We start from the raw sequence: 26,427 nt of genomic DNA, 5'->3' as shown, positions 1-26,427 counted from the left end.
TTTCTACGTGGCGTCCTGTTCCCGATTTCTTCATCCTACTTAATCCAGATTCCCGATTTTCCTTACAAAGCCAAGGCCTATGCATTGCTGACTCCATTTTCAGCTAGGCCTCAATTTCTAAAAAAAATCCCCAAAACCCAAGGGAAGCATTCTGATCCAGCTGGCTTGCTACTACTAAAAGCATGCTTGCTGCAAACTCGCCATCCCACTGATCGCCAGTCACCAGTAAACCAGAAGTACAGTCTGGTGACCAGAACCGCCCAGCTGACCCTGTTACGCCAGATTTGCCCAGCTGACCCGATCAGTGTGATGACCAAAACCCTTGATGGTCCAAAATCCTAAATTAAAGTTGACCAAGTATTAATAGGAAGCATAGAAAATCATAGCATACCTTGCCTTGTTTTGTTCCACCCCAATCTCTAAGTCATCGAATCCTTATCACTGTAATATTGTCACAACCATTCTTGAATCCTTGCCTTTGATTCTTTGCGCTAGTGCTAACTTTAAATAATTTTGTCTTGTGAAATCCTAAACACTTAACCCTCTCTGGGTAATTGGATTGGGTCTGCCAGGGCGGGCGCGGGGGTGCTAGGGTTGGTTCTGCAGATCAACTCTAGAGCTTACTGTGTTTTAATCTGATAACCTAGCCTGAAATCCCTAGTGTAGAGCATAATTATCCTTGTAAAAATTGATTTGTTTTCTTTTTCACCCCTTATTTTCCAAAAACGCCTCTCATTCAACATTGCATAACTCACATCCCCCTGGGTGTACTTGCAATAGATTTTGAAAAGGCGTTTGACTCCATCCGGTGGGAGGCTCTCTGGGCTATCATGCGAAAAATGGGGTTTCAGGGACAGTTTCTCTCTTGGGTCCAACTGCTATATGAGGCACCAGTGGCTGAAGTCCAAGTGAACGGCTGGACTTCACGCTCCTTTGCATTGAGAAAAGGGACCCGACAAGGCTGCCCACTATCAGCTCTACTCTTTGCGCTGGCCATGGAATCACTGGCCCAGTTGCTGAGAGAGGCACCCACATGGAGTGGCATACCGGGGGGTTCAGAATGGGAAGACAGAGTCTCATTATATGCAGACGACCTAGTGCTATATTTGAGGGATCCCAAGACGACGTGCCCGGTGGTGACACAGTTACTCCAGAAATATGGTGCTTTTAGCGGCCTGAAAGTAAACTGGTCCAAATCCACGCTATTTGCACTAAATGCTCTAGGTAGTGGGGTTCCCGAGCCTTGCCCATACAGAATAGCCCCTGATCACTTCCAATATCTAGGAATTAAGATCACGAGGAATCTAGATGATTACATACTGAACAATTTACAACCAATTACGGAGCGATTCACAGGGGATGTGCAGCACTGGATGACCCTGCCCTTGACCCTGTTAGGCCGAGCCGCACTGTTCAAAATGCTGACACTCCCCCGCTACCTGTATGTGCTCAAAAACGCCCCCCTACACATACCTGTGAAACAATTCCAGAACATAGACAATATACTCAGAAAGCTCTTATTGGGGGGGGGAGGGGTGGACGCCCGAGAATTGCCCTACGAACACTACAAAGGTCAATATGGGAGGGTGGGATTGGCCTACCAAGGCTAGAGACATACTACTGGGCCAGTCAGATGTCGGTAGTAAACGATGCAATGCACGCAGACCCAACACTGCCACATGCACGGGCATCACCCCTCCCTGGAACTGTACAAGGCAATGCCCAGAGCGACCCCCCAAAACATAGCAGCACAGACGCCCTGTATCTGGGCAGAATCACAGAGACAGAGTCACGCCAATCCAACCATTATAGAATAATGGAAACCTCTACGAGGTAGTCAAATTACCGAGATGGCCAGTATGGACGGGGTGTGGTATAGAGAAGGTGGGCGACATTGTAACAAATGGCGCCATCAGATCCTATGAAGAACTGGCTATATCCTTTAACCTCCCAGAGACAGAAAGGTACTATTACACACAGCTCCGACACGCACTCCAGCAGCATCTCCCTACACTAGCTGACATGCCAGATACCACGCCAATAGAATGCAACATAATAACAGACTGCATTCAGGCTAAAGTCACCACAGTAATGTACAACGTCATCACCTCCTTCGCTACAATGGAGCTGGTGCGGCTCAAGACAAAATGGAAAACCGAAGTTGGGGAGATATTACCGGAAGACTGGATTCAGATATTAATGTTACCCCGGGAGGGGGCCATATCGACCAGACTGATTGGTCCAGCTAAAAATACTACATAGAATCTATTACCCGAGGGTAGCCTTATACCGCTGGGGTAAGATCGCGGAACCCAACTGCCTACGCTGCCATAGAGAACAAGGAACTTTCTTTCACACGCTGTGGGAATGCCCAAACATCTGCGATTATTGGCGGCAATGCTGTGACATCCTTACTAGAGTGCTACACAAGACGATCCCCAGTGACCCGAAATTGCTACTCCTTGGAGCGGACAGTGAAATAGACTTGTCAAGGTATAAAAAGCTCTGCTTCATGACAACAACTGCAATTGCTAAAAGGAATATAGCACAACTATGGGGTGCTGCAGAGACGCCGCAAATTAGCCAGTGGATCACTGATGTACAGATTTGCATTGCCATAGAAAGGAGAGTGTATAAAGCCAGAGGATGTCCCGAAAAGGCGGACAAGATATGGCACTGATGGGAAGACGAGGTGTGAACTCTGCAACCAGACTTGATATGACACTCCTGAACGTAGAATGTGCAGGGCAGTAGGGGATCCTTCACACTAGCACAACAACTTTAATGTGACTTTGTATGATTTGCTTGCTTGAGTATTCCATTGTACGGTAGTATTGTTTTAGTTTGCTTTGTGTCTTGGCCCGGTGAGGACCACATTTTGTATGTTACAAAACCAATAAAATATAATATTGAAAAAAAAACATTGCATAACTCACTCAATTTAATAGCTAGAGACTTCATTTCAACTCTGGAGTACACCCAAGACCCATAGCTACAGCGGCAGTATATTAACTGTTTTCCTTAAAAATCGTTTGGTTAAATTTAGGCGGGAATCCGAATTTCTGTAAAGTTTTACACATGTGATTTTTGGTTTAAATTATTTTCAACCTTCCATTTGGATTCAAAGTGTTTACTTTGTTCAAACTTTAGCTCATGATTGTTAGCATCTTTCCAATGTTGCTCCCATAGAGATCTGTATAGATTTAAGGATTTTTTTTCTCTCTTGTTTGGGGAGGGAAGGTTGTATTCAAATTCTGTTTACTGTGCTTTATTCCTGATTACTTGCTGCTTCCTCACATCTGTTTAGAATTGCTTATTTGTGGGTTGATGTCATGACCACTGTGAGGGGGCACACGTTGTGCCACAAGCAGGCTCCCACCAGAACCCTGAGGGCCTTAAAACCACTGCCAAAGGGCTCCTGGAGCCAGTCCTGGGGACTTTGGCACCAGGCTCATATGTAGGAAGGAAGGGCTGTTCAAACTAGGTCCCATTTATGTGCATGGGCCTTTAAATCCGACATGGAAGCACCCACACAGTCTAGTTCTAAGAACCAAGCCATGCGGTCTAGTGTTTTGGGTGTGGCAGGCCTGGAACTACATTCCCTGGTACTACTTTACCTGGGCTATATAAACCACACCCTGACTGCGGTACACGCTTCGTGTTATTCTGCAAACTGCAGCGTGACGCTCACTGTGTCCAGCTGCTGGTCTTCAGCATTTTTCCTGTAATCCTACAAGAACAAGATTATTCTGTTTTACCTGAGAAAACACCATCCACCATCCAGCACTCAGCATCTCAACTGGGCTGCAATCTGTGGAAACCGGGAGAAGAAGAAACATCACTCACCTGTGAGTAGTAGCTTAAGGACTTCCGGCGACGCACTTCCACAGCTGCTGTTCGAACACTGCGACCTGCAATAACGAGAAAGGGAAAATATTACAACGCACGCTTCCAAAACATCGAATTCCATCAGTCTTACCTGAATTCCATCGCGCTACGCCCCGCTTCCATCCGGAGCACCACAGCAACATCTGCAAAGGAAAAGAGACATTCAGGTTCGCTTTCAATATTAAACAACCGCACAGCGCTATACTTACCTTAACGGATTCCGGGGGCCTGGTTTTCATCGCGCTCTCATCCACTCGCAGAACAACTGCGGCCTGTGAGGAGGAGAAGAAGAAAACACAGGTTAGCTTTAAAAGACAAGAAAGGCGCTGCGTTTCGCACTCTCATACCTAGAAAACGTGCCTCTCCATCCGGCAAGGCAGCATCCAGACCTTCACACCTGAAAAGAAGAAAAAGACATTAACAAATTCCCACCATAAACAGAACAAAGACTTACAATAAACAAACCTACCTGCCTACCAGCAGATTCAGGGTCACAGCAGGCTTGGGCCCAAGGAAGGCGTACTGCACCAGTGAAGCAACTCTGGCAGCTCACCAATAAACGTCAAGCGCCCCTGCACAAGAAACGAAGGACGGATAGCTCACCCTACAAATAACTAAGGTTCATTATTCATCACTGGGCAACTACGCATCCAGGGTTCCAGATCTCAGAGCCTTCCAGACGCCCCCGGGGATATCAGGTGAGCTTAACAGTTGAGGAATATTGCAGGGGGAAATCCTAACTGAAGTACTATCCTTCCAAACAAGCCAAAAGTGTTCTTTTCTCTGATGTTTTATATTTTGTGTTGCTAAAAGTGAATTTAACTGCCTTACATACCTTATCTATTAATGTCACCACATTGGTGATTGCTGCTCCCTATTAAATAGCATATGTTTGATTAGAATTTTAAATAAATAAATATTACCTTTACCAACCAGCCGGATTCCTGGTCCATTGTGACCTGGGATATTTTGAGAAGGGGTGTGATATGAGTGGTGTATCACTCAGACTATTGAACCTATAGAGATAATAAAATAAGCATTTCAGATGTGCGTTGCATACTAGGCTGAGACCAGGGTGTACCACCCAATGGAAATACTTAAGACTGTTATACCACAGACTTCTCCTCCTCTAAGTTAGTTTGTGGTAGCCTTTCAGAAAGAATAAGACTGATGTTGTTTAGCCCAACCAAGTATATAATGCAAGTTAGAATACATATATGTGAAAAGGAACGGTTACATTAAGAAAACGAAACCACCCATTATGGCTTGAACAAAGAAAATACTACAGTTAGTGTGTTTACCTTGTAAAGGACACGTTCCAGGAAGCATCACCATACAAGGCTCATAATCTGCAGGCAGTGGTCGTAATGAAACGAGCGAAAATAGGGAAGCGTTTGACCTACACAAATACAAAAATAAATCTTTGGCATAAATATTATGAATCAGTGAATAGACAAAAACATATGCAAATAGGGTAACAGAGCAATATCTCAATATTTTTGATGAATTTTGGGATTTTTGGGTAGCTCAACCCAAAGATTGTCCAGGAGGATATCTCAGGTGCCACACATTTGTCTTGCAAGCACAACCCTGCACAGCAAGACAAGTTTGAATCCTGGTGCCACGCTTAGAGACTGGTCTCTGGTATTAAGTGTTATAAAAAGGTATTTCTTCATTTAAAGATTCAAAATAAAGAGACATCTATTCTTGCACTGTGCTAGATTTATTTATATACCGATTGTTCATCACTGGCCCTACCCAGATAGACTGAGTGCCTTACTAGGAGCAAAGCTTTAAAAGCAGGAAGGCGAAACAGAAATTACAACATTTGTTTCAGGATAGGGTAGAAAGATTAGGATAGGCAAGTGGTAACGGGGGAGGTGGAGGGGTTTTATGTACAGGGAAACAGGTATGTTTTGAGGCTCTTTCTGAAAAAAGTGATGAAGGGGCAATGCAGATGTGAAGAGGTAGGGTGTTCCATACCCTGGGAGCCCAGTGAATAAAGGCTCGTTTTTGTGTGCATGTTAGTTTGCAGTGTGTTATGTGTAGGAGATACTAGCTTACTTGTGGGTGACAGGTTTGAGTTTGTCATGAAAGTAAGATGGGGTGTTGTGGTGGATGGCTAATTCTTTGGGGTACAGGCTGCCAGTGGAGCTGGGCGAGAGCTGTGGTGATGTATGAATGTTTGATTAGGTGGTAGGAGTCTGACTGCTGCGTTTTCTATGGCTTGCAGTCGGGGAAAGGGTACTGCTGAGGAGTCTGGTGAGGAGACCATTGCCCTAGTCCAGCTTGGAGAGAACAGTGCTTGGACTCCGGTCGCAAGTCATCAGGAGGAAGTGTGTGCTTGATGTTATGTAGGAGGTGTAGTTTTAGATTCATGTTTTGGTGACAGCAGCTATGTGGTGTGTGAAGGAAAGCCTGGGGTTCGATGGTGAAGCCAAAGGATTTGACTTCGTAGCAAGTTCTTCGATGCAGCGATCAAGTTGGGGTTCGTGTCGGGGAGGTTGGGTCAGATGTGGAGATATTCTGTTTTGGAAGGGTTGAGCTTTAGGCCATGCAGGTGGTGATGGTGTAGAGACAGCGTTTGAGGATGTGGAGTTGTGAGGGTGGGTGGGTGAGATTTGGAAATATATTTGTGTGTCACCTGTGTTGTGTGAATGGACAATGTGTTTGAGAAGGGACTATCCAGGGATTCAATATATAAATTGAAGAGGAGCGGAGACATGGAGGGACCTTACAAGACCACATACTTGCCTGGGGGAAGGGTGCAGGGTCAGATCGAAAAGGGGGCATGAAAACAAAGTGTGCCCTGCCAGTAAAGAAGGAGGTGGACGTTGCCTCAGTTTCCTCCTGTGGGATAGGACGTTTGGTCGCCTGGTGTTGTCAATGGTGTTGAAGGATGCATAGGGGCCAAGGAGTACAAGTAGTGCTGTGTGTCCTTTGTGATGTTGTGGAGGTCATCAATTGCTGACTTTCATTCTTCACTACTAAAACACAAAGGTTGATCATCATAAGATGTCAGATAAAACTATTTTCAATGCAACTTGAAACATGTGTAAATGTCTTGGAGCCAAGGGGTGAAGAATCACATGGTGTGCAGTCTCCGTTTCTTCAATTGTACCAGTACAGTGCACACACATCTTCAAATACTTTTTCACCTCACTTACAATGGTCGGACAAAGTCGGTAGCACTAGACTATGGGGAGAGAAAACTAGAATGTGTTAGGAAAGATCTCTTTAAAGCACCTTTCCTTTCATTTAATTTCATTTCTATGGACCCCCAAACTTGATGCTTTCATTTTTTTATTCTGACCTGCTCTTTTGAGAGTGCAGTGAAGCCTTAAGCTTAACTACACTGGCTTTTGCTCATCTGTTAATGGGGAAACTGACATGTCCTTCAGGCTGTCAGTACTGGAAAACATGCTTTCCCCAAGTCTTGTTACTACTTTTAGTTAGTAACATGTTATCACTTTTGCTAACTTTTATCATTGTACAATGCATCTTACAATGCAGTACAATGGGGTACACTTTTTGTTTTGTCCTATACAAACAGGCTTTGTGGTTACTCTAGATATGCTCATGGGACAAGCTGGTGATAGGAGCTAGTTTTTGCTATTTGTTGGTGTATTTCATTTTAGCATTAACGAGTTTGGCTACTAAATGTGGATAGTGATCAAACATGGCTATGCCACGAGACTGTTCGCTTGTCCTTTGGCCATCTTGTGTTTTACCCTTCTTCCTGGCCTTTGAGGCCAGGAAAATCCTTATATGTACTTCCAGTGCCCAGGAAAGCAGAGGCTTTTGGCGGGCTACTGGAGGGCTGTGTGTTGTTTGCTGGCAGGAAGTGAGCTGGGACTGTCTGGTCCCAATCCACAAATTGGTGTCAGTGGATCAGAGTGGTATGCATGAATTGTGCAGCGAGTGGTCCTATTTGGACCACTGCTGGTGGGTTCATGGGCCAGATCTGTTGTTGGCTAGTAGGAGTTTCAGCACTTAACTGGCTTTTAGGATAAGACGACAACGACCCCTGCACCCAGTCTAGAGAGGTCCTGGAAGAAACCGAAAGAGCCAAGACTCCTGTCCATCTGCAAGACCCGCATGGAGACTGGACACCCTTTGGAAGGAGGCCCGGAGAACAACTTCTGCTGCTGTCCTGGAAGAGCCCCGTCTTGTAGGTGATCTTCAGAAGTCCTCTGAAGGAGCTGCGACCCTTGGAGTGGAGGGAACATCCATTGTTGACATCAGCTCGGAGTCCTATGAAGAAGAGCATTCGAAGTGCCCCTGGATCACCCAGTATCTGACCATCTCAGAGTTTGGGCAACCGTGCTGCAGATATCACTGTTCCGAGTCGAGGGCTGGAACTTGGGGAATCTTCCGATTTGGATTATGTGCTTCCTTTATTTTTGGAGTCTGACAAACTCCATCAGCATCTATACCTTTTGTATGGTGACAGCACCTTCAGTGCAGTGCCACAGAGAAATCCTTTAGGCTTCTCATAAGGTTTAAATACATTGTCTTGTGTGAACTACCGTTGCCAAGAATAGTAAAGTGAAATTGGCTTTACTTCCCTTTTCTCTTTGTAGGCCCAGCACACACCATTTTATGTGGAGTGCCGGGAGTTACTTAGTAGCCCCCTTTCCTACCTACTCATGTAACATTTGTTATGTTACCCTCACTACTTTAAATGGCTGGTGGCAGTGGATTTAATTTTCCTACCATTATGCTTTTCTACTGCAGGCTGAATCCTCAGCTGCAGTATAGGACCCATGGGTGACCATTTTGTCAAAATGGCCCAGTCTTTCTTTTCTGCCATTCTCTGTGTGAGGTCTTTCTTGGGTTTTACTCTGCGCACCAAACCAGGTATGAGCTCTTTGTTAGTTTTGCCTTTGGCGGGCTTCAGGACTGAAACCCGCCTCTGGCTCCAGTGTACCTGGAAGGGCAGGAAGCGACAGAGGTTCCCGAAACTCCTTTGTCCTTTGTCTTTAGGAACGCCTGAATGCACCCACAGCCACCCTGCTGTTTGAACGACAGCTAGGCTGTGCATGAATGGGAGAAACCTGCTTAAAAGGCAAGGGTTTTGGAACTGAAGAGATAGTTGACCACTGGAAAGGACATCCCGACGAAACCGCTTGCTGCATCCTCCAGGACCGTTGAACTGCCCGGTGAAGCCCTGCTGCTGTGCTGAAACTCTTTTTTCTAATCGATAAGAGAAGCTCTGGAAGGAACGACGAATTCTCTTGGGTTAGTGGGAACAACTAACCTCGAGACGAATTTTGCAGGAACACCTTCCCCAATTGGCAGTACTTCTTTGCTGCTGAAAGAACCGAGTGCCATGGGTTGAGATATTTGATGTCGAGTGCAACGTCTGATCCAGCCAAAAGCTCCAGGAGTCTCCCCAGGACCCTGCAGAAGCAGAACGACCAGAGCTTGAGTCCCCTCATCAGAGTGCAGGACTCAAGGACTGAAGGAAGCCCAACAGGTATCCAAGATCTGCAGTGGTGCCGTTTACCGAGCGCTGAAACCGTGAAGTGCCACTGATCCGAAAAGAGCCTGTAGCTGCCGCTGACCTTCGAATTGCTGCCTGAGTCCCCAGACATCCTCCCTCTTGTCCCCACGACTGAGGCCCAGGAAACCAGGATCTGTATCGCTGCAACCAGACAGAAGTCAGCTGGACCCCCTTCTTCTAACCAACGGTACTGTTCTGACTTAGGGCATTTAACTCTGTGTCCGTAGCTTGCTCTTCACAGTTGAGATTTGCAGTGGCTGATTTCAGCTCTACCTTTTTACAAGTCTAACAGCTTGTGACCCTACAGTGATTTTACTTCAACAAACTCTCGAACTTTGTGCAAGACTTTGATTATCTAAGAAGTGCCTCAGCTCCATAGACTTTGCTCCAATTGACTTTGGATGTCCTGGCTCCCTGTAGACTCGTCTATTCCATTTGACTTTGATTCTCACTGTTCCTCATAGGTGAAACATTGGTTTTAAACCAATATTTGCTGCAACAGGTTGTTATCTAGACTTAATTGGAAGATTTAAACTGCTCACATGCTCTGAGAACCCGTTTAACCGTTTTCCTTCCTTTAACCTCTCCTTTCTGCAGATTTCCGAATTTATAAAGTGCCATAGTGCTATATAAATGCAAGTACTGTCCTAGTTAGTGAAGTCACCCCAGGGTGTAGGAAGTGTGTATGAAGCATCTCTAAAGATAATCGAATAGCTTTGTGATAATTCTGAACAAGTACTTTAAAGTATATTTGATTGTTACAGATATTGCACTTTTTAAAGAATGCTTATTTAAAAACTACCATTAACTAAATAATTATTTTACCAGAAATCTTGAGGGTAAGTGTTATTTGGGTACTTGTATTTGTGGATTTCCTTGCTACAGCTTTACAGCTCACATATACCCCTCTTGAGATAAGCCTGCTCAGTTACTCTACTAACTTGTGTACTACAGGCCTATACAAATAGGTGGGTTGACCGATACCAAGAGGACAGGGGTTGTGTAGTCTCCTCCAGATTTACTACATCAATTCTTGCCTAACGGGGTGAATTGTAGCGATACTTAGCTGAAACCCTAACACCCTTTTAACGGTTTTTAAAAACTTGTATAAACTTTTGTAATATTTTGGCTTTGCAATTGACTGTTCACACAAGCACTCCAAAAGTTTGGGACATGCTCGTTAGTTAGATTAAATTGTCCCCTAACACTTGGAAGTGTTCATTGGACCCCAGAGACCCTACCTTCATTTATAACATGTTCACAAAACCGTATGGAACTTTGCTGAATTTTGGGCACAAGGCCCCATACATTTTAGGGATGGACTTCTGAAGTTAGGATTTGATCTCTGTGGACCTTTAGTAAGCTGTACCTTCCTTTTCAGGGGGTTTGATATGTATTTTGCCCTACTCCAGTGACTTGTGTATATGTATCTATTATTAGAGTTGTGTAATAGTATTACCTGTTAGTAGTCATTTCTCAGTGTGTTATTATATACCCGTTTGTCCAAGCGTGTTCCTTGACTGTTCCACTGTGTGTGTTCACTGTGAACCCCTTACATGCTCATTACCTCTTGAGACTTACCCTAGACCACTCGTCTTGCTACCTTGTACTGGTTTTGCTACAGCTCCCAGAGTTACCCTGTGACAAAACTAGGTTGGCCTTCTATACATATCACCACCGGGCCACAGTATAGAAAAATGAGGCCTAACAGAATGCTCTCCCAAATGATATATCTCAAACAGTGAGGGCTTTCCCAAAGGGAAGGAGCATTGCAGGGAGTGGTTCCAACCAACTGAACTGGCTACGTGTTCAGTAAGAATTAGTGCAGTACAACTGGTGTGGGACTACACGAGAAGGATCTCTCGGCATTAGGTAACCCACCTTTTAATATAGGCCTGTACTACACAAGTTGGCAGTGTGACTGAGCAGCTAGGCTCATCTTAAGAGGGGTAATGTGAGCTGTAGAGCTGTAAAATGAAATCAATAAACACAAGTATCCAAGTAAGCACTTACACACCAAGTTATTTATTTACATTTGTAGAGCGCGCAAGCAGCCCTTGGGCATCGAGGCGCTGTTACATTGGAACTTAGTTACAGTACATGAAACCTCAGTTACATTTGCCAATCAGTGCGCAAATAGGTACATGGATATGTGTTACATACGGGCAATATAGCGACACAGGTTATGTAGTTTGTGGCTGGTCGCATAGTGCTATAGCAGTTGATATGTATATACTTGGTAGTTAAGGAGTCAGGTCAGTGCTAGGTACATTAGGAGAATAACCTTGTTTTGATGGCTTTGCGGAATGTCAAGTGAGAAGGTTCCAGTCCGAGGGCAAGTGGGAGGGTATTCCATTGCCTGGTGGTGATTAAGGAGAAGCTGACACCACCCCCTTTGGTGCATTTGACTCTAGGTAGTCAGCAGGTTCGGGTAGGGTGTTCTAGTGGGTCTAGAGGGTATGTTAACTCTCGTGGAGAGGTAGGGCGGAGCAGTGTGATGGATGCACTTATGTGTGAGGGCAAGTGTCTTGAAGAGGACAGGTTCACAGACAGGCAGTCAATGGGCCTGTTGTCTAGCAGCAGTGATGTGTTCCCTTCTGGGAATGCGTATGGCGGCACGTAGGGAATTATTTTGGATGGTTTGGAGTTTGTCCAAGTTTATTGCAGAGGTGCCCATGAGGAGGACATTACAGTAGTCCAATCTGGAGCAGACTAGGGCTCTAGCGATGGTGAGGCAGTTAACGGTGGTGAGGAAAGGCCTAGCCGGGTTGAGAAGTTTAGTTTAATAGGCTGCTGATGATTCAATGGCGCTAACTTGTCTCAACATAGATAGGCTGGCATCTAGGTACACTCCTAGTGTTTTTACGGCCTGGGAGACTGGGATAGCTGTGTTGTCAAGGTTGAAGGAGGAATAGCGCGTCTAGTTTTTTGAGAGTGTCAGTGGATCCTAGTACAAGAAGCTCAGTCTTCTCACCATTGACGCATAGCCTGTTTTCAGCCATCCAGGTGTGCAAGGTGGTGTATGTGGTGTCAAGGGTCTTGGCATCCTCTTCATAAACACCGGACAGGGGGAGGAGGACTTTAGTATCGTCGGCATAGTTGGTGTACATGATGCCGAGCGAGTCAAGAAAGAGGGGCCTGGTGAAAATGTTATATAATGTGAGGGGAGATGCAAGATCCTTGGGGTACTCCGCATTGGATGATGGCGGGTTTCGCAGATGCTTGGTCGGAAAAGACACGCATAGCTCACCTTGGAGGAAGAGGAAATCCAAGCGGTGGGGCAGAGTGTGCTGAAGCTGCGAAGTGAAGGCAGAGTAGCTTGTGATCTACCAGATCAAATTCGGCTGATAGGTCGAGGAGGAGCAAGACGCGCTTGCCTGCATCTCTGATGTCATCGACTTGGTTCTTAAGGTCAAGCAGGGCTGTTTCGGTTTCGTGACCAGAAGACAGATTGACGCGAGCCTAGAACTTTTTTAGATTCAAGGAAGTGTTGGACTTGTAAGTAGGCTGCTTTGTCAAAGATTTTTTTTAATAGGGAGGGGGACAGTTGTTATAGGTCTGTAGTTGTTGGGGTTGTTTGGGTCGATTTTTTTTCTTTTTTTTTTTTTTAGGAGGGATGAACCCAGGCTTCTTTAAGACTGGGTGGGACGGAGCCGGAGGCAAAGGAGGCGTTAATGAATGCAGTGAGGAAAGGTGCAAGTGTGTCGGCACATTCTTTGATGAGGGTAGCCGGGCAGACATCACCTTTGCACATGGAGGGGTTGATATTCGTCATGAGCAATAGCACCTCTGATTCAATGATGTCCCTGAATGAGAAGAGTGGTGAGGGGGGAAAGTGGGGTACTCCAGGATAGGAGTAGGGGTGTGAAGCAATTTGAGAGGGTTGGGGGGGTGTGTGTTGGTTAGCAAGGATTCAAGCGTGGAGCGTGTCAAACTTGTTCAGCATTTCTGTTTGAATGCCTGAGCACTAGGCTTCATCTCTGGAGATGGCCCGAGGACAGGGTGTGGGAGGGGGACAGATGTTTGAAGTTCCCTGAAAATGGTGAATATTTCTTTAGTGTAAGATTTGGCGCTGGCAATCCTACAATAAATGGAATTGACTTTGGCCTGGGTGATTGCTTTTTTCTATTCCTTGGAGAGTTGATTAAACGCCTGTTCAGCAGACTCCGAAGGGTTGGATTGGCAGGTGGATAGGGCTGCCCGTTTCTTGGTCCGTAATTCCAGCAGTTCCGGGGAGAACCAAGAGTTGCAGTGTTTGGTGGGTTCAGCTTTCCGTGCGGCTAGGGGAGCAATGTCATCCACTGCTTTGCTAAGAATGGAGTTGAAGGTGAGGGCCAGTGTGTTGGGGTCTTTGGAGAATGGGGGGGCAGAGGGGTATGGTGGGCTGTTTCTGTTGGTTGGAGAGAGAGAAAGTGAACTGGATGAGGTGATCAGTCCAGGTGAGGGGGGTATTAGCAGTGATGACTGGCTGGCTGGCAATTGTGGTGATACCTTTGATGTGTATAGGGTGAGAGACAGAATGCTTGAATCCTAAGGTTTCCAGAGCCTTTTCTAGGGATCTGGAAGGGGGGTTTCTGTTCCATGTTTAGCTCTTCCATGTTTAGCTCTAAAACGGGACTGTCGCAAAACCAAAAGGTTGTTGGCTTCAAGGAAAGCCTGTATTTGTAGGTAGACCGCCCTGTCTAGTATCTTCAGCCGAAGTGGAACAGTTGTTATTGGCCTTTAGTTAGTTGGGATGGGTGGGTTGAGGTTGTTTTTTTCCTGTTATTTTTTTTTTTTTTTTTTTAAATAGTGTGAGGACGCAAGCGTCTTTTAGGTTAGTAGGGACAATGCATGTATTGAAGGAAGAATGTATTAATGTTGTGATAGATGGCACTAGTTGCTTAGCTGTCTCTTTGATTACAGGTGTCCCCCTGGCATCAGGATGGTTTGAGGGAGGCTATTATGTTCTTCACTTTATGAGTGGCGAGTGGAGTAAATTTGAAGCGGTGACATGGTTTCGTCGAAGCCGTTTGCAACTTCAGCAGGGTGCAGTTCCCAGAAAGATTACATTTTTTATTTTCAATTTTCTTTTATTCGAGAGCGCTGCTTGAATATTTGTGCACTAAGCAGATACAAGCATCAGAAATACGATTACAGTGATTAATGTATCCCTTCTGAGGCTTTTGGAATCTGCTTAAATCAAATGCTATGCATAGATTAGCGAGCAGTGTTAGGAGATGGTGGTGGGTTGTGAGATGGTCCAGCAGCAAATAGATGTTTTAGAACCGCTTGTCCCACCTGTGTATCTGCTTTGGAATGAGTGTCAATGCAGTAGTGCTTAGTGAAAGTGTGTACTGAGCTCCATGTACCTGCTTTGCAAATGACGTCTAAAGGGACAATTGCGATGAAAGTCAGAGTAGCTCCTATGCCCTTTATGGAGTGAGCCGGTGGTGTGAAAGGCAGTGTGTTGCTCGATAACGAATGGCATAGTTGCATGCATCTGACTAGCCATCTGGAGATGGCATTCTTGGAAATGCTGTCTCCTTCTCTGGCTGGTGCTATGAAGAAAAACAGTTGGTCTGTTTTCTTAAGCGGTCTGGTCTTGTTTACATAATAAAGGACCGCCCTCCTTAAATCAGTGTATGGAGTTTTTTCACAGCTGAGCTTGTGGGGTTCTGGAAGAAGGCCAGTAGCTCAACTGATTGGTTTACGTGGAATTTGGAAATGAACTTCGGTGAAAACCTAGGTTGTGTCCGTAAAACCAACTTGTCCTTGTGTATGATAAAGGATCTTGATCTGATAATGCTTGTAATTCTTTAACTTTTATGGAAGTAATAGCCACTAATAAGGCAGCTTTGTTTGTCAGTGGTTTAAGACTTGACTTATGCATAGGCTCAAATGGGGGCCCCCCTTGAGCTTTGCGAGTACTACATTGAAATCCCAGTCTGGCGGTGGGTTTGAAATTGGAGAGTGGAGTCTCTGTACTCCCACCATGAATGCTTTGATGACTGGAACTTTCCACCACAATACCTTATTTGGAGAGGTGGTGTACGCTGATAAAGCCGCCAAGTGGGCTCTTATGGAGTTGAATATTAACCCTGAGTCTAACAAGCGGAGCATATAATTTAGAATGTGGGATAGAGTGCATTCTATGGGGTTTGTTTAGACTGGCACCAGATTACAAATCTCCTCCACTTGTCGAAATAACAGTGTCTGGTGTTTGGCTTACGTGCCTCCTTGAGGATATCCATATACCTTTGTGGACGTTTTAGATGTCCAAACTGACTTCAGGAGCCATGATGCCAAGTTCAATGAGTGAGGTTGAGGGTGAACCGTTATCCCCTCGTGTTGGGTTAGCAGGTTATTCTGGCACAGGAGGTTGATGGGATCGCACATAGCCAGTTGCGCAGATGTGGATACCATGGTTGTCTCGCCCACATGGGAGCAACTGGGATGAGCATCATCTGTTCCCTGTGAATCTTGGTCACTGGTCTGCTCATTAGAAGAGTGGGTGGAAAAGCATAAGCAAATTTCCCTGACCAGCTCATCCATAGGGCGTTCCCCTTGGAGTCTGGTTGGGGAAACATGGACGCAAAGTCTGGGTATTGCTTGTTTTCTTTTGCACCAAACAAGTCTAGCATGGGGTAACCCCACTGCGAAAAGATGTGGTCTACGACACTTGAGACTAGTTGCCACTCGTGTTCTTCTGGTAGGGGATCTCTGCTCAGAGAATCTGCTAGAGTGTTGAGTACCCCTGGAACATGTTGGGAGGATAGGAACATCCCATGTTTGAGTGCCCATCTCCATACTTTCTGTGCTAGCTTGGACACATTTGGAGAGTGTGCCCCCCCTGCTTGTTGATATTGAACATTGCAGTGGTGCTGACAATTAGGATTTGAACCAACTGATTTGTTAGCTGAGCTTCGAATGCTTGAAACGCTTTGAATAGTGGTAGGAGTTCCAGCAGGTTTATGTGGTTCTGTGCTGTGATGCGAGTCCACAGACCATGTGCTGTGTGGTGAAGGTAATGTGCTCCCCACCCGGAGAGTGATGCGTCTATTGTAACGATCACTTGCACTGCCGGTCGTTTTCCCTTTAACAGATTCTCCTTTGTCCACCAACATAGGTTTTCTACTACTGTTGGCGAAACGACCACTAGATCGTCCCATTGACCGCTTGCCAGAGACCATCGTTTCACCAACCACTCCTGCATGGGGCGCATGGGCAAACTGCGTGTGGGACCAGGTAAATGCACAATGCTATCATGCCTAGTAAACGCATTGCTTTGCATATGCTTATCTGGCAACCGGCTTGATACATAGGTATTTGGCGTAGCATGCTCTGAACTCTTTCCATTAATGGAAAGACTAACCCTGCTTCTGTGTTTAGGACAGCTCCAATTAACTTTTTTGTTGTGCTTGGCACAAGGCTTGATTTTTTCTCGTTTATTCAGAAGCCCAATTGGAAGAGAAGGTTCATGGTCCTTTGAGTGTTTTGTTTGCAAAGACGGGGTGATTCCCTTGATATAAGCTAGTTGTTTAGGTAGAGGTACACTGGGATTGCCTCCCTGGGCAGGTGCACTGCCATCAACATCAGTACCTTGGTGAATACCCTTGGAGCAGACGCTATTCCAAGCAACACCTTGAATTGGTAGTGCTGGTTTGCTATCTTGAAACGCAACAGTTTTCTGTGCACTGAGAAATAGGCATCTTTCATATCCAGTGTTGCCATGTATCCCCCCGTTTTAGCAGAGTGATTACTTCCTGTAGCCTTGTCATGCAGAATTGTTTTGGCTTTACAGAAGTGTTTGCAGGGCGCAAGTCTAACACTGGGCGCATAGTTTGATCTTTCTTTAGCACAAGGAATTCCGTTGAATAAATACCCTTGGCTTACCTCGTATGATCTCTATGGCGTCCTTGAGTAGCAGCGCTGTGACCTCCTCGAGAAGGATGAGTTGTTCTTCCTTCGTGGTTAACCTTCGTCATGGGGGATGGTTGTTGGATTAGCTCCACGCAGTAACCTCCCGCCACAGTCGATGGTACCCACTTGTCTGTGATGATTGCCTCCCATGCGTGGGTGAAGTGTGAAATATGCCCTTCTACTGGAGAGGCATTGGAGGGGACCTAGAGCGGTTCGACATTGTTTAGGGGGTGTAGCTCAACCTCTGGATGTGGAGGACCTCCCCAGGCCACGAGATCTGCACTGGCCTCTCTGGAATCCCTGCGAGGCTTGTTCCTGGATGTTACCCCAGGAAGAGCCTCGATCTTGTCCATAACCCGAACCTCTTTGTGAGTTCTGACCATAAAACCAACGTAAATTGCTTCCGCCTCTCTGGCCTGGTAGTTTGTTCATTAGCTGGCCTAGAGATTTCAAGGTATCATACTCCTCATTAGAGGATTTTAATGCATCTTCCACCGCTTTCCCAAATAAGACATTGGGTTCCACTGGCAAGTTAAGGAGTGTTGCCTGTGTTTCATGTTTGAAGTCAGACTGGCGCAGCCATGCATGGCGTTTGATGATGGTATCTTCGGCAATGATCCTGCCCGCATTGTCTGCAGCATCCAAGTTGTTTTTTAAGATGCAGCTGGATACTACCTTGCCATCTGCTACTACTAGGGCCGGTTGCGATTTGAGAGGTCCAGGAGCAGAAGCTATTAGTGTAGTCACCTGGTCCCACTTGTGGCAGTTGTAGCTTGCCAGTAGTGTTGAGGTATTTGCAATCCTTGTTTGGAAGGCTGCTGAAGTGGCCACTTTTCTCCCCAAAGTGAAGAGTTTTTTTACTCTGCTTATCAGGGGGTGCAGTTTTTTTTTACTCATTATCGGGGGGTGCCTCCGATGTGGCCAACTGTGTTCAGGCCCTCTTTCTAGTTGTGGTTACCACAAGCGAGTCCGGTTTTAGCTGGCCCCTGATGTAAAGTGGGTCAGATGGTGCTGGACGGAAACGTTTTTCAACACACCGGTTGACTGCCAGTGTTTGGTTTGGGGTCTCCAGAGAAAATTGAATCCTTCTTTGGACAGACTGAAATATAGGAATTAAGAGGGTGGCGGCTTACCTGTCCCCAAATATATGTTTCACATCTTTATCCAGCCGAGTCTCCTAGGTTTGGATTCCAAAGTGCTCAGCTGCCTTTATAAGCATATCATTAGAGTGGCTGATTGTCAACTGGTGAATCAGCCACTGGTGAGTCTTGGTAAATTGGTGAGGCTAGGTTGTACACCTCCTCTTTCTCCTCATCATCATCATCATAATAATGGACTATCTCTTAAGGTTTGTCGTCATTGTCAGTATGTACATCATACAGATCACTATTGACTGGGTCGATTTGAGGCGAAATAGGAAGGGTGTCAGGACGTGGCCTTTTAACTTTAACTGGGGGCTAGGAAGTCAAAGCCTCGGTTGTTGGTGGCGTGGTTGGACATTTTGGTATGCCTGTGGGTTCTTTCCAAAGAATTGTGAACCAAATGGCAGGGGGAAACTGGGTGAGAGCCAGCGCTATATCCTAGTAAAGTTACAGGTGACTGGGCTACAGGTGGGAGCAGGGTGTGGGTCACCTGCCACGAGCCCCACAGTGTATCAAAGTGTAAACAAAGAGGGTTTTACTTTCACACTGCGCACAGTCATCAACAGAAGGAATACAGTTTGTGCATAAATTTAATTAGTGACAAGACAGCCCGACACGTGTTTCGAGCCGTAAGGCTCTTCCTCTGAGGCTGAATACATCATATACAGAAATGTTTGGTATTAAGGTGCAGATATTGTCCAATATGAAACCATCCAAAACAAACAAGGGACACAATAGGGTTGATTGGTCATTAAACAAACACAATATTAGTTGCACATTAGCCCAAATAAATGCATAACATATGATCATTGCATACAGTAAGAATCATAAGCAGACAAATATTGGTCATCAATACCATACCACCAGTTGTCATGGTTGAGTGGAATACATGACAGCAAACAACAAGGAAGGAAGTGACCAAAAAATAACCAAATTAGCATGAGGACCAAGTTGTGCGGTTTCAGCATGTGCAACCAAGATGGTTGCGCGCAAGCAAAAAAGATGAGAAAAGGAACAAGTTACTTACCTGTAACTGTTGTTCTCCAGCATGGGTCTGGCATGGATTCACATGCTCATGAATATTCCCCGTCGTCAGGCTGGGAATCCTCGGTAAAGAAAAAACCAGTATCAGTTTCGTTTCTGATCTGTCTTTCGTAGTAACAACCAATCACTGGTCTCTGCGTCATACTGACCACAGCCAATGACTGCCCTCTACCTAAGCACCGCCTCTGGCAGCCATCTTCAGATTTGGAAGCACGTGAAGTGGCAGTATGACCAAGTGAAGAGCCGCAGAGGGGTAGGCGGGAGGGTTCGCATGTGAATCCATGCCAGACCCATGCTGGAGAACAACAGTTACAGGTAAGTAACTTGTTCCTTCTCCAGCATGGGGTCTGGCATGGATTCACATGCTCATGAATAAAGAATACATAGCAGTACACACATGCACAACCACGGGAGGTGGCAAAGGCTCAACATCAAGCATCACATCAACTCAACATTAAGCATCTTACCTCCTCACCAGGCTCACCTCAGGCGAACAGGTTGCGCAGCACTGCTTGGCCGACCCTGGACTCCTCCCTGGAATCCCGGTCGACGCAGTAGAATTTCGTGAAGGTGTGCGTCGACCTCCACGTAGCAGCCCTGCATATGTCCAGCAGGGGCACACCAGATAGGAACGCCGTGGTAGCTGCGATCGCTCTGGTGGAATGGGCTCTCGGACGGCCAGGCAGCGGTCGGTTTGCCAACCGGTGACAGCACATGATACAGCCGGAGAGCCATCTGGAGATGGAAGCCTTCGAGAGAGCCTTCCCCTGATTGACAGGTCCAAAGTTCACAAAGAGTTGTGACGTCTTCCGAAAACACTTCGTGCGGTCCACGTAGAACTTCAGCGCTCTAGCTACATCCAGCGAGTGCAAAGTCCTCTCAGCCGGCGACGAAGGCGACGGGAAGAACACAGGTAACACCAAGGGTTCGTTGAGATGGAAGTCCGACGGTACCTTGGGCATGAAGGAGGGGTGCGTCCTGAGCACTACCCTCGTGTCGTGGAAAGTCAAGTACGGGGCCTTGCAGGAAAGGGCCTGGATCTCTCCCACTCGTCGTGCGGAGGTGATGGCCACAAGAAAAGCTGTTTTCCACGATAGAAACTTCAACGGGGCCGAGTGCAGAGGCTCGAACGGAGGTCCCATGAGCTTGGTCAGCACCACGTTGAGCTCCCACGCCGGGGCCGGAGCCTTCACCGGCGGGAACGATCTGAACAGTCCCTTCATGAACTCTTTCACCAGACGATGAGACCACAAGGACGTCCGCCCCGTGGTTCTGGTGTATCGGGAGATCGCAGCAAGATGAATCTTGATGGACGCGTGTGCCAGACCAGCTTTGGCCAGCGTCAGCAGGTACGGCAGTACTTGGGGAGCCGTAATCCGTAGAGGGTTAATCTTCTGTGCGCGGCACCAGACAGAGAACCTCTTCCATTTGTGTCCGTAGCATTTAAGAGTCGAGGACGCCCTGGCCTTTGCAAGAACCTCTCTGCAATCGGCCGGTATGTCGTATCCTCCAAACTCTAGCGCTGCAGGAGCCAGGCCTGCAAGTTCAGCGACTTCGGGTCGTGGTGGAGGATGGCGCCTCCTTCCCTGGAGAGTAGATCCGCGTCCGCCGGCAGCTTGATCGGCGGGGACGCTGACAAGTCCAGCAAGTCCGGGAACCATATCTGCCTCGGCCACGCAGGTGCGACGAGGATCATCCTGCACCGTGACCTCTTGAGCTGGTTGATGAGCCGGATTAGCAGAGGCAAAGAAGGGAACGCGTAGAGGAACAGGCCCTCCCAGGGGAACGAGAAAGCATCGCCCATGCTCCTCGTCTGGGGAAACCTGCTGGCGAACCTCCGGCACTTGGTGTTCGTCGCCGTCGCGAACAGGTCGATCTGGGGTGTGCCCCACCGTCGGAAGAGGCGATCCACCAGATCCTGCCGTAGTTCCCACTCGTGGCACGAGCGCAGCTCCCTGCTGAGTGAGTCGGCGATGGTGTTTTTTATCCCTGCCAGATGAAACGGCACCAGAAAAATCCCTTGGGCGACGGCCCAATGCCACAGGTCCTGCGCCTCCTTGGACAGCGCTGGGGACCTGGTTCCGCCCTGTTTCCTGATGTAAAACATGGTGGTGGTGTTGTCGGTGAAGATCCTCACCACCTTGCCCTTGAGGGACAGAAGGAAGGACCTGAGGGCCCAAAACACTGCACGGAGCTCCAGGACGTTGATATGCAGGGACTTCTCCGTCGGGAGCCAGAGTCCACTTGCGTGCAGATTTTCGGTGTGCGCTCCCCACCCTTCCAGGGAGGCATCCGTGGTCACAGTCTCCTGGTGGGCTGGGGCCTGGAAGTCCATGCCCGCCGTCAGATGCGCGCGGGTGCCCCACCACCGTATCGCTCGTCGGAAGCTCTCGTCGAGCTTGATCCTTTCCTCGAAGCTGCCCGTCGTCTGGATCCAGCGCGCATCCAGGAATTCTTGCAACGGGCGCATCCGGAGCCTGCACATGGGAATGAGGTAGATGCAGGAAGACATCATCCCGAGGAGGGACTTGATGGACCTCACTTTGGCCGCGTCGGCCACCAAGATCCGTTGCACCTTGCCCAAGATGGTCCTGGTCCTCTCCTCCGACGGGGAGGCCAGAAGGGACACTGTGTCGAGCCTCGCTCCCAGAAACAGTGCGACTTGCGCGGGCACCAGGTGGGATTTGGCGTAGTTCACGGAGAATCCCAGGTCCGTGAGGAGTTGGACGGTCCTTGCCGTGTGGACCACGGCGAGCTCCCTCGTCTTGGCGCGGATGAGCCAGTCGTCCAGGTAGGGGTAGACGTGAATCCCCTCGCGGCGCAGCTGCGCCGCCACCGGTGCGAGGCACTTGGTGAATACCCTGGGTGCCGACCGTAGTCCGAAGGGAAGGGCTTTGAACTGGTAATGACGCCCTTGGACCACGAACCTGAGGAATTTCCGGTGCCCCTTTAGGATGGGAATGTGGAAGTAGGCATCCTCCAAATCCAACGACGATAGGAAGTCTCCTTCCTCCAGCTGACCCAGGACGTGCTGGAGGGTGACCATCCGGAACTTCTGCGCCTTGATGAACTTGTTCAGACGTCGCAGGTCTAGGATGGGGCGCCATCCTCCCGTCTTCTTCTTCACGAGGAAGTATCTCGAGTAGACTCCGGAGCCCCGAAGCCCCTTTGGGACGAGTTCGATGGCGCCCTTCCTGAGCATCGCCTTTACCTCCAGGAGAAGTTGAGGGGCGTGAAATTCTTTCCTGGCCACGGGGGGGACGCGCGGGCACCTTCTTTGAAACTCGAGCGCGTGGCCCCGGGCCAGGGCGTCCAGCACCCAACGGTCGGTGGAGATGGACTCCCACACGCTGACGAAGCCCGCCAGCCGGCCTCCCACCGGGGTGCTTCGGTGGGGGCCCGACCCCACGGCCGGTTCAATCCTGCTTGGACGCGGCCTTGCCGCCTTGTCCTTGGCGACGACGGCGGGGTCCGCTAGACTTGCCTCGTCCTCTGTAGGCCTCTTGCGACGACGAGCGGGCCGCTTGACGGTAGGAAGCGAAACCGCCGCCGGAACCTTTGGAGGCGCCCTTGCCTCCGCTGCTCCGAAAGGGCGTCCGTCGTTGCTGCAGAACTCCAAGGGCCCGGGCCGTCTCAGTATCCGCCTTGATGGCCTGAAGGGAATCGTCCACTGTCTTCCCAAACAGATTGTTCCCGTCGAAGGGCATGTCCAGGACTCTGGTCTGGACGTCCTGCCGGAAGTCCGTAGCTTTGAGCCATCCACGACGTCGAAGGCAAACGCCGTTGCCCAGCTGGCGGAACCCAGTGTCGGCGATGTCCGTCGCCACGGTGATGGCGTGGTCCGAGGCCACCTCACCTTCCTGCAGGATCTCCAGGGCCTCCGCCCTCTTGTCGTCCGGCAGAAAATCCAGCAGGGGAGCTATCTTGTACCAGAGCTCCCTGTCGTAGCGAGCCACGATAGCCAAGGCGTTGGCCGCTTTAATCGTCGTCGCTGCCGACGAGATGACTCTACGTCCCATAGCATCCAATTTCCTTCCCTCGCCGTCTGGCGGGGAAGTCGATGTGGAGGCCGCACCCCCCCCCCGCTTTCTTCCTGGCTGCCGCGGAGACGACGGAATCCGGGGTAGGCTGCGCCCGGAGGCACAGGGGGGCCGTGTCCGGGACCCGGTACTTTTTCTCGTACCGGTCTCTTCTAGCTGGCGTCGTGGAAGGGTTCTTGAGGAGGGAAAGGCCCTCATCCCAAATGTCGTCCAACAGAGGCACTGCGAGGACCGTCTTCCTCTTGGCCTCGCGCCGCTGATAAAGGAAGCCTTCCTTTTTCTTCTCCTCAGGGCAGAGTTGGAAAAGCTCGGAAGCCCTGGAGATCATGGAGTGGAAAGATCCGATCTCGTCGGGCGGAGAAGCCCTGGCGGGAGGCGACGACGGAAAATCCTCGTCGTATGCCTCGTCGTCCGTACCCGTCGCTGCCGTGTCAGTCCCCGTATCATCCCCTCGGGTGGACGGGGAGGAGGGCTGGACGGGGCGCGACGGTTGAAAAGGAGGTGGTGGATGGATCCTTCTTTTCTTGGTAGGGGGAACACCAGAAGGTCCCGGTTCTGGATCCCCCGACGGGAGAGGTTCCTCCGTCGGTAACGGTAGCCTCGTCCTTATCTCGGAGCATAAGGACTGTATGGCCAACAAAATGGCCGCCGAGTTGTCTTGCGGCGCTGGCAGAGGGGAGTCCGACGGGCGAGCAGGGGCCCCGTCGGTATCCTCGACGATGTCGTCGTCGTCACCTGCGTCGGGGTCCATTCCGACGGGCTGGCCTTCTTCCACGCCTAGGCCGTGGCTTAAGACCTCGATCAGCTCCTCTTCTGAGGTTGAGGCCGAATCTACGACGACGCCCTGCCCCCCCTTCTTCCCCACGGAGGGTTCCACGGGGGTCCTATCGATGGGCACAAAAGAAGACTCCCTCCGAGGAGGCAGGGAGATTCTGGGCCCCGAGGTCGCCACCACTGGTGCAGCCTCCACAGGCTGAGCCAGGGCCGCCGCAACCGTTTCGATAGAGGGCTTGGTCGGATGGATCAAGGCCTTCACCACCTTAGGTGCGCTCACCGCCTTATCCTTGAGGGAGGGGGCACTGCCACGCTCCTCCTCTGCCTTAGAGCTCGACCGGGGCCTCTCCAGGAGCTTGCTCGGCCTTCCTCTTACCCGACCCAGAGCGTTGGCTCGTGGTTGATGGTGCCGGGGAGGGTGCGCCCTGCCTGGCGCCCGTAGAGCCCGACCGTTCGGCGCTCCCGGTGCCAGCGGACTCGCGGTGCTTGGCCTTATGTTGGGCCCCCGTCGCCGGGGCGCCCTCAAAGGTCTTAGAAGACCGCTCGGATTTCTTCTTCTCGCCAGACGGGCTCTTACCCTCCAGCCAGTTGGCGAGACGTTGATGGCGGTCCTTCATGGTCCGTTCCGACATGTTGCCGCAAAACGCACAGTCCTTCTCCACGTGCGTCTTGTCCTCATGAAGGCAGTAAAGGCAGAAAGAGTGTTCGTCCTCCTTAAAGACGTTCTGCAGCTGGCATCCAGGGCAGACCCTGAACAGCTTTCCGGGCGTCGAGCTTCCCTTCTCCTGGGCCATCTCCGAGACCGGGCCTGAGAAGCTTCTGGAGTCCTCCGAAGTGTAGCTCGACGAAATCTTCACCCTTGAGGGGCACAGACGAATCCGACACGGGTCCCCGTTGATCGGATGTAGGATCGGTGGAGCTTGAGGCTCTTTTGACCGAAAGAATCGAAGTTTTTTGAGAAAAAGCGCGAAAAATAGCACTAACGCTCGAGAGCAATAGCACGAGGATCCCAACACATGAACGTGCAGTAAAAATCTGAAGATGGCTGCCAGAGGCGGTGCTTAGGTAGAGGGCAGTCATTGGCTGTGGTCAGTATGACGCAGAGACCAGTGATTGGTTGTTACTACGAAAGACAGATCAGAAACGAAACTGATACTGGTTTTTTCTTTACCGAGGATTCCCAGCCTGACGACGGGGAATATTCATGAGCATGTGAATCCATGCCAGACCCCATGCTGGAGAATGAATAGTTAGCCATGCACTTAACTACAAAAATAATGTACCTTTTGAAACTTGTTCAGCTATAGCATTGCTGGAAGGAAAAAGCAAGGTATAAAGGTCAATTAGGCATATCGCCAATGCGTGGTCAAAAATCAAAATGTCAGTGGCTAAACAAGGATGAGGCCACTTACCATGGAGTTAAAATTTAATGTGTCCAATTTTTATGATGCTGTTTTCTGTGGGCTCCACTGAAAATCAAAACCACATTTGAAACTTATTTAAGTACGCCAGCCGTATGACTTGGTAATTTACTTAAGCAATATGTATTCAAAACAGAATTGAGTGGGCACGTACCTATATATGTTGAGAGGCTAGAAATGATTGACCTGCGATTGGGCAGGAGTCTTTGATTTGAAATGTGCATGCTGCATGCCGCATGTACGTACATGAGAAACAATAAGGAGAGAGGGGGGACAGAAGTGAAAGTATGGTCATTAGCCTAATTACAATTAGAGAAGTAGATTAAGGTCACATGTGCAGGTTAAGCCCCTGTAAGCAACTGAGGGACGTGCGCGAAGGACACTTCTTACCTTGCGTGAGTACGCATATGTCACTTAGGGAGCCGGCCGCGACATGTAATGGAGCTAGTTATGTAACTATTGCATAAATTAGCATATGCGTCCCAGTCCAAACAATTGGCAGCGGATGGCAGCCATCTTATGCGAGTATGGGCATGAATGAAAGGTGCCTAGAATAGCTCTCAATTGAGCAAGGTAGATAGTAACAGTGCAGAATTACCTGGCGCTGCCCGAAAGTCTAAAGGGTAAACGTGCCCACAAGACTTACAAACTTATGTAGAGTCATGATGACTACAATTTGGTCAAAGAAGTTCACCATAAAAGTCATCCTT

The 26,427-nt window shown here is 48.7% G+C and overlaps 1 protein-coding gene across 1 annotated transcript in view; it reads right to left on the bottom strand.

Moving 5' to 3' along the window:
* The window catches only part of WDR36 (WD repeat domain 36), an 804,166-nt gene that overhangs the window by 207,133 nt on the left and 570,606 nt on the right, over positions 1-26,427 (bottom strand). The window contains exon 18 of the mRNA XM_069625487.1: positions 5,190-5,287. Within this exon, the coding sequence (XP_069481588.1) occupies positions 5,190-5,287 (98 nt within the window). The remainder of the gene's footprint in view (positions 1-5,189; positions 5,288-26,427) is intronic.

The sequence above is a fragment of the Ambystoma mexicanum genome, chromosome 6p (assembly GCF_040938575.1).
Source record: "Ambystoma mexicanum isolate Mex_15411 chromosome 6p, UKY_AmexF1_1, whole genome shotgun sequence".
NCBI lineage: Eukaryota > Metazoa > Chordata > Amphibia > Caudata > Ambystomatidae > Ambystoma > Ambystoma mexicanum.
The sequence above is the reverse complement of the archived record's forward strand: the minus strand, read 5'-3'. Positions and strand labels throughout refer to the sequence as shown.